This window comes from Nelumbo nucifera, chromosome 2 (genome assembly GCF_055504915.1).
Source record: "Nelumbo nucifera cultivar China Antique chromosome 2, China Antique-T2T, whole genome shotgun sequence".
In the NCBI taxonomy this organism is placed as follows: domain Eukaryota; kingdom Viridiplantae; phylum Streptophyta; class Magnoliopsida; order Proteales; family Nelumbonaceae; genus Nelumbo; species Nelumbo nucifera.
The window spans coordinates 17,091,088-17,105,331 of NC_142650.1; the positions used below are offsets into that span (position 1 = coordinate 17,091,088).

General features: G+C 38.2%; 1 protein-coding gene across 1 annotated transcript; it reads left to right on the top strand.

Annotated features, from left to right (window-relative positions):
* Positions 1-7,830: 7,830 nt before the first annotated feature.
* LOC104596999 (laccase-4) lies at positions 7,831-12,312 on the top strand. The gene is made up of 6 exons (XM_010258357.3): positions 7,831-8,001; positions 8,886-9,037; positions 9,378-9,622; positions 10,611-10,739; positions 10,836-11,756; positions 11,858-12,312. Exons 1-6 carry the CDS (start codon positions 7,915-7,917, stop codon positions 11,986-11,988), a joined length of 1,665 nt encoding a protein of 554 aa, XP_010256659.1. The 5' UTR covers positions 7,831-7,914; the 3' UTR covers positions 11,989-12,312.
* The last annotated feature ends 1,932 nt before the right edge of the window (positions 12,313-14,244 follow it).

Genomic DNA, 14,244 nt, shown 5'->3' on the forward strand with positions numbered 1-14,244 from the left:
AGTATCTCTCATGGATTCTAAGGCATCACATCAGTATCTCTCATGGATGACCTAATTTTCGAACCCCGTACGGCATTATTATTATGTATGATTCATCCACTCTTAGAACTCGGAAACTCATGACAACTATTGCTTCAATGGCTTGCCCTTTCACAATGACCTCAGAAGGACTAAAGAGGGAGATTCAAGCTACATTAATGTACGATCTATATAAGAAAAGCTAAATTAATGTACCAACTTTGGAAGGAAGCCTAAGCAAGTAAGCATCCTTATTTCCACGGGTGGAGTTTAAAAGGGACAACAGAACGAGAGACAAAAGAATATGGGGTTAGTTGTTAGAGATTTGATGAATAAGCTGTGAAGCATCCTCTAGTTGTTGCTTTCAAACAACAAAAATAAAAATTATCCTTGAAAAACATTTCCCAACCATATTTGTTGACTTAACAAACTAAACATATAATGAGTTTCATATTGTTAATAACTTCATATTACCCAACACCTCCTTACCTTCTCAAAGTCGGAAATCTCCATGAAACCGTAATTAGAAGATGTTGGTTGTTGGGGGGTTGATTTCAAACCAAACTATCAAGGCACTTTGGTGCACATAATAGCATTACTGCTAATAACCATAAAATGGCAGTAATGAATAATTAATGTGGTAGTAATAATAGTGTTTTTCATTATAATCTTAACTAACATTGAAATTTAAATTAATTGGTGAAAGGGTGGGTCTTCTGCTCTTATTTCAATAACCTACTTGGAGCCCCAATTTGGGGGAAGATCGAGCCACTGTCAGTTGTCGGTCATTTGAAGGACTGCCCACTTCAGCTTCTTTGAATAGTTTAACCTAAGGGTTTTAAAGCAGCTGAACTAGTTTAATTAAATTTTCAGCTCAGCCCTCTCAAACAGGCCCTGAGATTCCCTTGCTTTTCAGCTTTGCACCTTTATATGCAAGGATGCTTTGCTCTTATGGCTGTGTGCATGTTCTTGGGCATTATCACTATCATTTGTCTAGCTCTCTTGTACATATAAGACATCTGAGCTCTGCTTCACATACAAAGTTATAAGCATGATTGCAGTTTATATTAGTCTATTGAGCAAATGGTGTGATCCCTACCATTTTTGTCATTTATAGGTAACCACATGTGTTTGAAGTTGGTATTTTTTATTTATTTTTTGTTTGAAAAGTGGATAATGTGTATTAGGAAGAAGGTTTATATTTGAGAATAGAATGAACTACTCTTTAGATGCATTTTCGTAAGAAGATAGGATACGATTTTCTCAAGTAGAAATTCTCTAGTATTTAAAATCCTTAGAATTAATTCTAATTTGGGACTTATATAAAGTTTATAAATTAGTGTAAGAGCACGTGTACAATTAAGTAATATATGTATTTTGATTTAACTTTTATAATTTGCATGGAGCCAATGCAAGTGTATGCTTTATACAATTACAGATTTATACTAATTTTATATTAAGCTATTGCTATTTTAATCAAAATGGATTCTAATTGGACATAACCGACTAATTCAAATATTTTTTTATATGAGATTGAATTTATGGATCTCTTAGATTCTTATTGGGTTAGATTGGACATACCTGGCCCTATCCGAATTGTATCCGATTTGTTTGCAGCTCTATAATTAGGCTTCAAAAATATTTAACTTTAAGACGTTTAAACCCACCTACAATTCTACGAAAGGGCAAGGCAGGGCAGCTCATAAAAATTGTTTTTTATTCTATTTGAGAATAGAAATAACCATTGTTTTTGAACCGTTATTGATTCGGACGGTTGGACTGTTCGACTTGAAAACCATCCAGGCAATTGGTTTTATTTCACCCTTAACCCGTTGGGTTGGTCAGAGAACCATTGACCCGGGCAGTTGAACCATCGACCCATTCAACCCAAACAGCGGTTCATGGGTATGAGAGAGAGAGAGAGAGGAATGAACTCTAAGATCACTAGATCCCAGATACAACAAAGAAGAAGAAGAAGAAGAAGAATGCATAGGTTGGAGACTGGAGAGAATCATCACCGTCACCATCATCATCGCCGGTGAATGTTGAATCCTCCTCCTCCTCCTCCTCCTTCTTCCCTCATTTCCTCTTTCCTCTTTCCTTCTTTTCTTTCTTTTCTTTCTCTTATTGCTTTTCTATTCTTTCTTTCTTTCTTTCTTTCCATCTTTTCTTCTTTCTTTCTCCCTTTTTTTTTTCCTCAGCTAACAACCACAACCTCCCTTTTCTCATAAAAACCTAAAGCCAAACCATTCAAACTGTTTGACCCAGAAACCGATGGTCACAAAGATTCCATTTTTAGGTCTTTTTTTTTTGGTAGAAACTAGCAAGATAAAGTTCATTAAATTAAACACAAAGTACAAAAAACATCATAAGTTAAGGTCTAATTAAGTCTTGGTTGGCCAAATCTTGGATCCACCCAGGTGGATCATGGACAAACAACTCAGACTCTTTTAGACCTCTCCTGGCTAGCATTTGTGCAGCAACATTACAAGATCTATTTACATGATTAAAAAGAGATTGCTTAATTTGCAGTTAGTAACTTAATATCCATGCACAGAAAATTTGCGTCCAAAGCCATATCCAAATTTCCTGTCTTCAAAGCCTACACCAGGGTTTGGCAGTCATATTCCACAGTTATATTTTCCTCCTTGTACATACTAAAAACCTCTAGACTGCTGAGGATCGCCATCACTTCTGCCTGAATGGGAGACGAAGCAGTTGATTTACCAAAAACTGCAGCTATCACTATTCCTTCAGCATTCCTTAGAATTGCACCAAAATCTGAATTTCCAGGACACAAAAAGCTCCCATCTACATTCATCTTGAGTTTCCCTGCTCCTGGTGCTTCCCAAAAAGAACATCTCTCCTCACTCTGGCTTGGATGTTGAGGAGAAGAATCTTGCAATTCTACTTGAGAAATCATCACTCTCTCGCCACATCCTGTAAGAAATAGCAAGGGTAACTCTGAGAATTGGGTCTACATTCTAAAATATTTTACCATTCCTAGCCTTCCAGATATGTCATAGTAATAGAAAAGAGAAAGGAAGCAGTTCATCTTTTTTGTCTCTGTCTTTTAAGCACAAGTCCAACCAAGTTGAGAGCCATTGATTGAAAAAAGTAAAAGGTCTACCCCTTAATCCCAGAAAATTCATGTGGGAACCAAACCAAGTTGCATTGGCATGTTCACAATCAAATAAGCAATGTATAAGATTAGACAAATGCTATTATTAGAAAGTTTTCTTTTATATAGGTTTTCTTTCACTGCTAGAGCATTTTGTAAGCATTTTCAAATAAAGTTTCTTATTTTTGGGTCAATTTTTGCTTTCCAAACTTTAGTCCATTGCTTTTTCCCTATATCTACTACAATGACAGGGTTTGTGGTCTCAATGGTTGGCTTACTACTATTTGATACTAGGGCATAGTACCTAGTTCTAACAATATATAGTCGTTTCGGATGATAGGTCCATTTAAGTTTATCTTCCCAGTTTCCTCTAGCTAAATTTACACCCATAATGTTTTTAGCAATAGCCTCCTCAAAATTTTCTTCAACCAATTTTGTCTTCCATTGTCTACTATTCTCTACCATGATGTCTTTAACCCATATCATATTTGGGTTATTTGGCCTAGGCCCCATAATTCTAAAAGACTCAATCTGGTTTAACCATGGGGTCATCCCATATTCTAATTTTAGTACCAGAATTTACAGCCCAACAAGTTCCTTTTTGGAGGACCTCTCTTGCTACTACCATACTTTGCCTTTCCCAAGAACCCCTAGTAGGCAATCTATCAGTTAGGAAGTTTATTCTCTTTAAGTATTTGGCTTTTATAATCTTAACCCATAGGTTATTTTTTTCATTGCATAATCTCCAAGCTTGCTTTGCTAACAAAGCCAAGTTAAAATTATATGGATCCCTAAATCCCAACCCTCCTGCACACTTATTTTTGTTGAGAACCTCCCAACAGACCTAGTGTGTTTTCCTCTGTTCTTTTGTTCCCCCCCACCAAAACTTAGTTTGGATTTTTTTAGTTCATTACACACTTCCTTTGGAAGGAGAAAACAGAACATTGTGTAGTTTGGGATTGCACTAGCCACTACTTTAATCAAAACTTCTTTCCCAGCTTGAGATAGTAGGGATTCATGCCATTTAGAGAACAATTTTCCAAATCTTTCAATTAAGAAATTGAAGAGGGTTTTCTTTGATTTACAAATCTTTGTGGGAAGCCCTAAATATATAGAAGGAGATTCTATTCTTTTCATTTTTAGAAATCTTGCCAATAGCCTTTGCAGTTTATGATGCAAATTTCTACTGAAAAAAAACTTCTGATTTAGAGAAATTTACCTGCTTCCCTGAGGCTTCTTCATAAGATTTGAGAGCATCCAATATACTTTGCCCTTCCCCCATCTTTGCTTTAGAAAATATGTAACTATCATCTACAAAAAAAACAAGTGAGAGACAATTGGACAATTTCTGATAATTGAAATGCCATTTATTTTCTTTTGAATAGCAAGCTCTGTAAGATTTGTAAACAAAGTTTAAGAACAAAGTAAAAAGAGATAGGAGGACAGAGGATCTCCCTACCTCAACCCCCTTTCAGGTTGGCTTTTAAAACCTCAAAAAGAACTACTCTTTAGATACTTTCTTTTAATAATGAATCCAAAAGGGCAAATCAGCTCACGCACGGTTTATTCAATGTGACTACACCCATGAATCTTTGGGGTGATCCAATGGGTTCTCACTAAATAGACAATGAACAATCTAATGTGTTCATCATTTATTGGCTTGAAAATAGAAAATATCACCATTTTTTTACAATGTTTTAGCTGTCTGATTTTTTGAGCCAACGAATAAGCCCTTTTCTTTTTATAAATATATGAAAATAATTTCTGTTCTTTGCTTGGTGGAGTGAAGGATTTGTACATGCTTGCATTACTCTCCAGTCGGAGGCCGCTTTTGGGTGGCCATGGTCATCCTATCAGGATACCTGTTTGTGTTTGAACTCAAAGAAGGAACGCTAGCAATAATAAATCTAATTTCTTTTTGTCTTTTTGGCTCGTATTGTTTGAGTTTGGAATTTGGAACTTGTTTTAGTTTGTCACATCATACAAAGTTCTAAATATCGATACGGGCCGATACGTTGTGACCTGTGTTGGTATTTTTTCTTTTGTGTTTTACTTTTTTTTTTTCGAAATTGATTAGAGAGATTGGTTTAAAGCGCGACTATCCTCTGAACCAATGGCTGACCCAATACAATTCTTATAAAAAACATATTAAAAACCCATCAGCACCATACATATCGACTGATACGTATAAATACTTTGAACCTTTTATCATTTATCCAATCCGGGCACTTGCTGCTTTGTCTTAGTTTTTGTTGATTATATAGCCAGATGATATTTGATAAAGTGATATGGGACATAGCAATTAGGGCTGTTCACGGGTTGGGTTGGGTCGGTTTACTGTGGTTTTTCCAACCGATCCGACTTGGTCGGGTTACCTGACATAGAAACCGAAACCGACCCAATGTTAAGCAAAACCGACCTGGTCGGTTTGAGTCGGGTTGGGTCGGTTTCGGTTCTAAGTTCATCCCTGTGATAAAATCTTGCTAATTTTAAAAACAGTCATAAATTGAACATCATTTCAGCAATCTCCTATGATAAAATTTAAATGAAAAGTTAATCACAAAAATTGTTCATTAATCACTATTCACTAATCCAAAGTTTCTTGCAACCATTCAAAAACTAAGTGGCCTAATGAGCTTTGGAACTTCATGTTTGAACTAGGAACTAAGTCGGTTCAGTTCGGGTCGATTTCGGTTTTCTTGTGTGAAAACCGAAACCGACCCAAATCATCGGTTTAAGAATTTGCACAACCCGAAACCGAGCCGTGCTGATGAAAACCCGATCGACTCGGGTTGGTCGATTTGGTCGGGTTGGGCCTTCTTATGAACAGCCCTAATAGCAATCAACCCAATATGTATGATTTTATTCTTTTTTTTTTTTAACGACAAAACAACTGCCAGGTTAGAAGAAAAAGAAAACAATCAATCGGTGTTTTATCTAGTATTAATTTTAAACCCCTTCCTCAAGCTTCAACCGTTTTTCTCTCTGATCAAATGAGTCAGTGCCTCAGTAGTTCAATTGTCTGGATCAACCGGTCAACCTGTGATGCCATCAATATAAAATTTAAAAATAAAATAAAATAATACAGTAGCCTGCAAGAACTCACATTGAATGGGTCAGATGGGTCAATTGTTCAATCGTCCCGATTAATAGATTATTGACCAAGTTTATTAGGGGTGTTGTTCGATTAACTATGGCCCATGGGCATTTATTTCAAATCAAACCAATTCTTTGATTTTTGCAATGTCCTGAAACTGAACCAAATCAATCAGTTAACCTGGTTTTTATATTTATAATATGCATTATAAAAAAAATGCATAAATATATAATATTATATTAGCTCATTTAACTAACGTGGTTTGTTTAGGTTAATCAAGACCGAACATACTGATTGGTTAACCGGATTTTTCAGTCCGATTTTTTTATTTTGTTGAGCACTCCTAGAATTAATAGGTTGGGTGTTGAGTCGAATTAGAAGTGTGAATGACATTGTTTTGAAAACCAGATCGGAGCGGGTGGTTGGACCAGTTGACAGGAGATTAGTTCTATTTCACCCTAAAACTGTTTTTTGGTCAAAGCCATTGATTTGGTCAGTGGCCAGTGCGATCCAGATAATGGTTTTGGCCTCATTTTATTTATTTATTTAACTTAGAGTGGATTATTCATTTAAACTGTACGATCTAATCATTTGACCTGTGAATCGGTCTTAGAACGGTTCCATGTTCAGTCCGGTTTTAAAAACCTTGTATGAATATATTAGTGGTCTGACCTTCACGATCAATGACGGATTGATAATGCTGGTTTTTTCTAATTTGACCTTCACATATGGTAAAGCATGTATCCAGTTCAGTCACAATGTTTGCCAAAGACTCACCCTCATGTAGCGGTGTCAATTGGACTGGATTTGGTCTAATTCGGTCCAGTCCAATGTTATTACAAATGGACCTGGTCCAATCCAATCCAATGAATATTTTGGACCATTTTGAATTGGTCTAGAGACTGTCCAATCTGTTCATTATTTTAGATTGGTTTCAACTCAAACCTGATCCATTGACACCTATGTTCTTATCTTCTATCAATGGATCAAATATTGGCTCAATCCAATATAAATTCATTATGGACAAACCAGGTCCAACCCAATATGTCATATTGGTCCATCCAGTCCATCCAAATTTAATATGTCTTATTGGTTCGTCCACTCCATCCAAATGAACTTTGATTTAGATGGATTCAACCCAAAACCGGTCCATTGACACCCCTACCCTCATGACACCAATGGATTATCTTCCAGTACTCACCCCAAAAGGCTGCAACTCAAATATACCTGCCAAAATATTTATTCTATTAACATGGAAACATTATAGAAAGTGCAAAAAGCCCATAGGTCTTGAGGGCCTAGAAGTATCAAAGCTAGCTACTTGTGAACCAGAAAATCCACCAACCAAATTTCCTGGATGGAGGGTTGTAGCCAATTGAAAATGGCAAATCTCCAGAGCTTAATAGCTTTAACATCGAGGATTATCACAGTGGTTGATATGCTGTACTTTATGTAATATGCAAGGCAACTTAGGCCAAATTTGTAGTATTCTACTCACAATCTTCTTCTTCAAGAATCCCCCGTTCACCTAACTAATTAAAACGACATGGAAGCAAAGCCGCCCTCATGTCTTTATAAGGATGTGCTGGTCAGTCATAGCCAGACTACAGCGAGAAGAGCTAGAGGAAAAAAGTGAAAGAGCAAGAAGAGAGAAGAGACATAGATTAAAGAAAGAATAATGGTGTCCTGGGTTCGGCTCTTGCTACTAGTGGCCTTCCTGCTTCCTGCACTCGTTGAATGCAGGATTCGTCACTACAAGTTCAATGTAAGTATAATTTTTGACCAGTTCCTCTTGGCATCAAAGTTGAATGGTACATTACAGCTTGAGCTTGGTTTAGAATAGCTATTTTGAATAGGCATAGCTATTCCATTTCCAGTTGTTTGGTTAATCATGGCAAAATAGGAATCCCATTCTCATTCCTGTTAGAATGACATTCTCCCATTTGAGAGAATGGCCATTCTCGGCCCCTCCCTTAAGAATGAAATCTCATTCATTATTATTATAATTTCTATTCCGATTCTTATCTGAATCAAACAGATTATGGGAATAAGTTATCCATAATCAAACAGATTATGGATATAGATATGTTCCACCTCAAAACTTGTTTTTTTCTTTTTTAATTTTTTTGGTTTAGAGTTAGCAAGAGCTAAGGGGCTGTTGCTTGGTGTAATGAGAAAATTTAATGCTGCAGATGGACAAGTGTGAGAGTAGTAAAAACTCATAAATGTTTAATTTTTTTTTTTTTTTTTTTGGGGGGGGGGGTGTCACTTTCTTTGCTGAATAGATATGTTTAATTAGAAGAAGTGTTTCTTCTGTCAAACAATAAGATCTCATTCAAATAAAAATGGAATTGAAAAAGGAAAGCAGTTTCTTCTAATCAGAATTGTTTTTTCTTGGATTTCAAGTTATAATAGATTAATTTTTTTTCTGGGCTTTGTGGTTAAGGAGTTAGGTCCAAACGTTATAGAGAAGAAATTAAGTAATGGAAGGGTAAGCTCGCAGATGATATTAACGATTAATTACCAGCTGCCTCTGCGTATACAGCACAAGTGTTTCAAGCAGTACTGAATTAATTCTAATGAAGTTTCATGGGTGACAACTGACAAAGAATTAATGAATCATGGATATGGTTGGTTTAATTTCTGCAGGTGGTGATGAAGAACACAACGAGGCTCTGCTCAACCAAGCCCATCGTCACAGTGAACGGGCGGTTCCCAGGACCCACTCTCTATGCCAGGGAAGATGATACCGTGCTCGTCAAGGTCGTCAACCATGTCCAGTACAACGTTACCATCCACTGGTAAGCCCAAATGACTACTTTGCTACCTACATTTTTTCATAATCCCTAGAGAAATTCGAATTTCTGTTAAAAAGTCAGAAGGGCAACATGGTCATTCTACTCGGTAAAATGACTGTTTTGTTTGTTTGTTTGTTTTTTTTCCACCTTCCCTTTCATCCTTTTGGGTTGGGTAAGCACTAAGCAAGCTAGCTTACTCATCAACCTTGACAAACTGACATTTTGATCAAGCACATATAAGAGGCAAAAGTAGTCTTAAGTCTGGATTGATAATAAAAAATAAAAATAGCTAAAAGTGGAGAAAAACAAACACTGATTAGTCTCTGTAAATTATGTATGGCAGGCATGGCATCCGGCAGCTTCGCACAGGCTGGGCAGATGGGCCGGCCTACATCACACAGTGCCCCATACAGCCAGGCCAAAGCTACGTCTACAACTTCACCATTACGGGCCAAAGAGGCACGCTTCTGTGGCATGCGCATATCCTCTGGCTAAGGGCTACTCTCCATGGTGCCATCGTTATCTTGCCCAAGCATGGCGTTCCTTATCCATTCCCCACACCCCACAAGGAAGTGGTCGTCATCTTAGGTGCGATTTAAAGACCTCATCAATAATATTCTCTAATTAATTCAGGTGCAGTTTGGCAAGTTTTTTTGAAAGATCTTCTTAACAAGTAATTCGGTCTATCGGATTATTATTTTTTTTTAAAAAAGCATTTAGAGATTATTTATCACATGGAAATATCAGAAAGCTTCATTTGAAGCTCTTTAGATTTCCTGAAATTTGGTGTTCTTTTCGAGTCTTTTGCACATACATCTTATGGTCTTACTTACGAAGGAACAAAAATCCCAAAGCTCCTCGTAGGAACAAGGTTCAAGTCTATATTGGTCTGGTAGGATGCCTCAGCTGCATACATCACTGCACTTCCACTTGATACCTATCGTAATGATAAACGGATCGTCTCGTCGTAATCTTTTCTTGGATTCTCAGAACTTCTGTTTTTCCATCCCCGCAGGGGCAGAGAACCCGTCGCTGTCTCGGCTGAAAAAATGCCGATTTTCGGTCTTTCCTTACGTTGATAGACTTCCTACTCTCACTTTCTCTTCCTATACCTTATCCATTAAGGTTCGAAAAACTGACCTGGAACTAGAACCATTTTGGCGACCGATTTTTGAATCAGCAGTTCGATTGTCTGATTCAAACGGGTCAATGGTTTGATCACCTGGATCAATAGGTCACTGACCAAGTCAACGATTTTTGGTCAAAAAGCAGGAAAACCAGATGCATAGCCTGGGCGGTTCCTAAGTCGAATAGTTCAAAAACACTGCTACCCACAGTACATTGCGATCGCGCATCTCACAACAGAAAATGGCGATGTGGCTGCAATTCAAGGCGGGTAGAGTGTGGGTAGAGATTAAATGGACACGAAATTCGGTTTTGCTTCCAAACTTTGTCAAAACAGAACGAAAATTAAAAGACGGCACAGAGAGATTTGCCAAACGCCGACTCAATACTTTCTTCACAAAGGTGTAGATTAGAGGTTGTTATTTTTGACTTGATTCTTGGAAAATTGTAGGTGAGTGGTGGAAGTCCGACGTTGAAGCTGTGATCAATGAGGCTCTCAATTCTGGTCTGGCACCAAATGTTTCAGACGCACACACAATTAATGGCCAACCAGGGCCAGTCCCTACCTGCCCTTCACAGAGTATATACTTGCTACTAGTGAAAATGATCTCCGATTCTTTTTCATTTATCAGAAGTCTCAACAGTAGTTAATTTCCTTTCTAATTATCATGCGCAGGTGGATTCAATTTGAAGGTAGAGCCTGGCAAGACATACATGCTACGCATCATCAATGCTGCACTGAATGAAGAGCTCTTCTTCAAGATCGCCGGACACAAGCTGACGGTCGTCGAGGTTGATGCCGTCTACACCAAGCCTTTCAAGACCGATACCATAGTCATCGCCCCCGGCCAGACCACAAACGTCCTCCTGGAAACGGGCCGCGGCTCCGGGAAGTACTTAGTTGCTGCCTCCCCTTTCATGGACTCGCCTATTGCCGTCGACAACATGACTGCAACCGCCACCTTACACTACTCTGGCACCCTTGCTACATCGGCGACCACTCTCACCAATCCTCCTCCTCAGAATGCCACCCCTGTAGCATCCAACTTCATCGACTCACTCCGTAGCTTGAATTCGAAGGAGTATCCCGTCAAAGTCCCACTGACCGTGGATCACTCTCTTCTGTTCACCGTTGGCCTCGGCGTCAACCCATGCTCCACCTGTCCTAATGGGATCCGAGTAATTGCAGACATCAATAACGTAAGCTTCGTCATGCCGACCACCGCGCTGCTCCAGGCACATTACCTCAACATAAGCGGAGTGTTCACCGATGATTTCCCTGCCAACCCACCCATATCGTTCAATTACACGGGCACCCAGCCGGCCAACTTACAGACTATGAACGGGACAAAGCTTTACAGGCTGCGTTACAACGATACAGTACAGCTTGTGTTGCAGGACACAGGGATGATAGCCCCAGAGAACCATCCCGTCCATCTGCATGGCTTCAATTTCTTCGCAGTCGGAAGGGGATTGGGAAACTACAATCCGAAGACAGATCCTGCCAAATTCAACCTCGTCGACCCCATCGAGAGGAACACCATCGGAGTACCGTCAGGTGGTTGGACTGTCATCAGATTCAGAGCCGATAACCCAGGTAAAGAAATTAATTAACAATTCATGACTCTGTGTAATCAATTACATACATCATCATCATCTCATTCTTAACTATTACTTCTATTCTCGATCAATTTGTAGGTGTTTGGTTCATGCATTGTCATCTGGAAGTGCACACGACGTGGGGTCTGAAGATGGCATTCGTGGTGGACAACGGAAAAGGCCCCAATGAATCCCTGTTGCCACCTCCAAGCGACCTACCCAAATGCTAAGCAAGCCGAAGGCTTCACATACAGTTCTATTGTTTTGACAAGTCTTCAGTAGGGGAAGAAAAGGAAGAAGGATTAAAGGTGTTGATGAAGAGGTAGAAGATGAAGGAATTAAAGGTGTTGATGCCTGGTTTATTCCCCCTCAGGTTCAATGGAGGAGCTGCTTAGGCCGAGTTTGAATAATAAAACCAAGAAACCTTTTTTTTTTTTTTTGTATAATGTTTTCATATTCACAAGATTGCAATGTGTATTTATGTATCCATCAACTGAAACTTTCCAAGTGAAAAAGTATCTTCACAACTTTTCAATATATTGGATATTCAGCTTTATCCTGATCAAGTTGGGGGAAAAAGTTCTTATAGCGATGAAAAATTCAGAAAAGTTCATTTTTAGTAAAACGTGAAAATATTTGGGTAAAAGACTTAAACCTCCCCTGTGTTTCTTCTAAATACTTATACCTCCCTTGTAATTTCTCAAAGGACTTCAACCTCCCAGGCTCCCATGTGAAATGATGTCACCAGGACAAATAAGACCCCTCTCTTATCTATCTTCCTTATTCCGTTTGACTTAACAGTCATATGTCTTATATATTTAATTTTTTTTCAAAACTTCACTTTTTCCCTTTAACAAATTATAAAAATAGTTAAATAAAAAAACTCAAAAACAGTTGGGTTTGAGGCGGTTAGTGGCGGAAAGAAAGAGACCACCACCCAGGTAGAATGAAGCCTAAACTCAACCCGGAAAGAGGAAGTGAGAGAAAGAGACTTGCAGAGAACACAGCCATGGCTTTGTCGACGTTGTGGTCCTTCTTGAATCCATCAAAGAATTGGTTCGCTGCACATGAAATCCCTCTTCAAACGTCTCAGGAAAAACGGTCGAGCTTCAATATAATGACCTCTATGACCCGATGTACGATCTGGACATCAAGGAAGCTTTGGCTCGCCTTCCTCGCGAGATTGTCGATGCGAGGAACCAGCGTCTCAAGCGCGCCATGGATCTCTCGATGAAGCACGAGTACCTTCACGAAGATTGTAGGCAATGAGACACCATTTAGGAGCTACCTTTGGGGGCATTGCCTCTCTATCAGCGCACCATCCTTTGATTGTACTGTTATTTATATCTCGGTTGTTACTTGCTGAGTACATCTTTAAAAGAAATAAGGACACTATTATTCTATTGGAATCTTTAAAGAGGACCATGAAAGCTGAGAGTTTTGGTTTGTTTTATCTACATGCAGATCCTTTGCTTTTGTGGATCGATGCTTCACTTTGAAAATTAGAAACACAATAAAGGGCAAAAGTGTCTTTTTATGAATTCTGTCAAATAAAGTTTATGTCCAATTAGAAAACACAGGGGAAGTATAAGTATTTATGAGCAAACTTGGGGAGGTTTAAGTCTTTTAGTTGGTAAAAAATAAAACTTATCTCTTTTTTTAATTTTATCTCTTCCATTAACTAATTCCCGGTAGTTCCACGGTCAAAATTAAAGGAGGTATAAGGTAATACTTAAACTTGAGGGGATGTCCAAATATTTGATTGAAATTTTGAAATCCCTAAGTCTTCGTTTGTTGTGATATAAATGCCGAACCGGGATTTATGTAATCAAGTTTGGATTTGTAAGCATTTGTTTTATATGAAAAATACAATGATTAAGAGGACAAAAATGTATTTTCTTACAATTTTGTATCCTAAGGAGAGGATTGAGGTGTAAAACATGCCATGCTGAACCGTGTTTCCCTCTTTTGGGATATTTTGGGGGGTTGGCCCGGCATGGCCAATGAATGGAGTCCGTGTGGGTTTATGCTGGGTCGGGCTGGTCTATGGACCATGCCTTGGGCCAGGTTGGGCCATAGACCGGGCCAAAGTTATTTATTTAAAAAATTGAACAAAAAACTTAAAATTTTAATTTTATATGAATATTGAATTTTTGATGTATATAATTGCTTATATATACAATAATCAAATAAAATAGTATAATAAAATTGAAAAAATTGTTTATTTTATTAATATATTATATTCTATATATTATAATTATATATAAATATTATATATTTATATATAAATATATATAATATATATGGGCCATGTTGAGCCATGCCACGGGTTGGGTCGGGTTATACCAACCCGCCAGCCATGAGCAGCACGTTACAGCAGTACAAGCCATGCCGGCCCGGTCCATTAACGTGAAACCCCAAGCCCGACACAATCCATTGGCCCATACAATCATGTTTATAATGCTAAATTAGGGTTGCATTTCAAA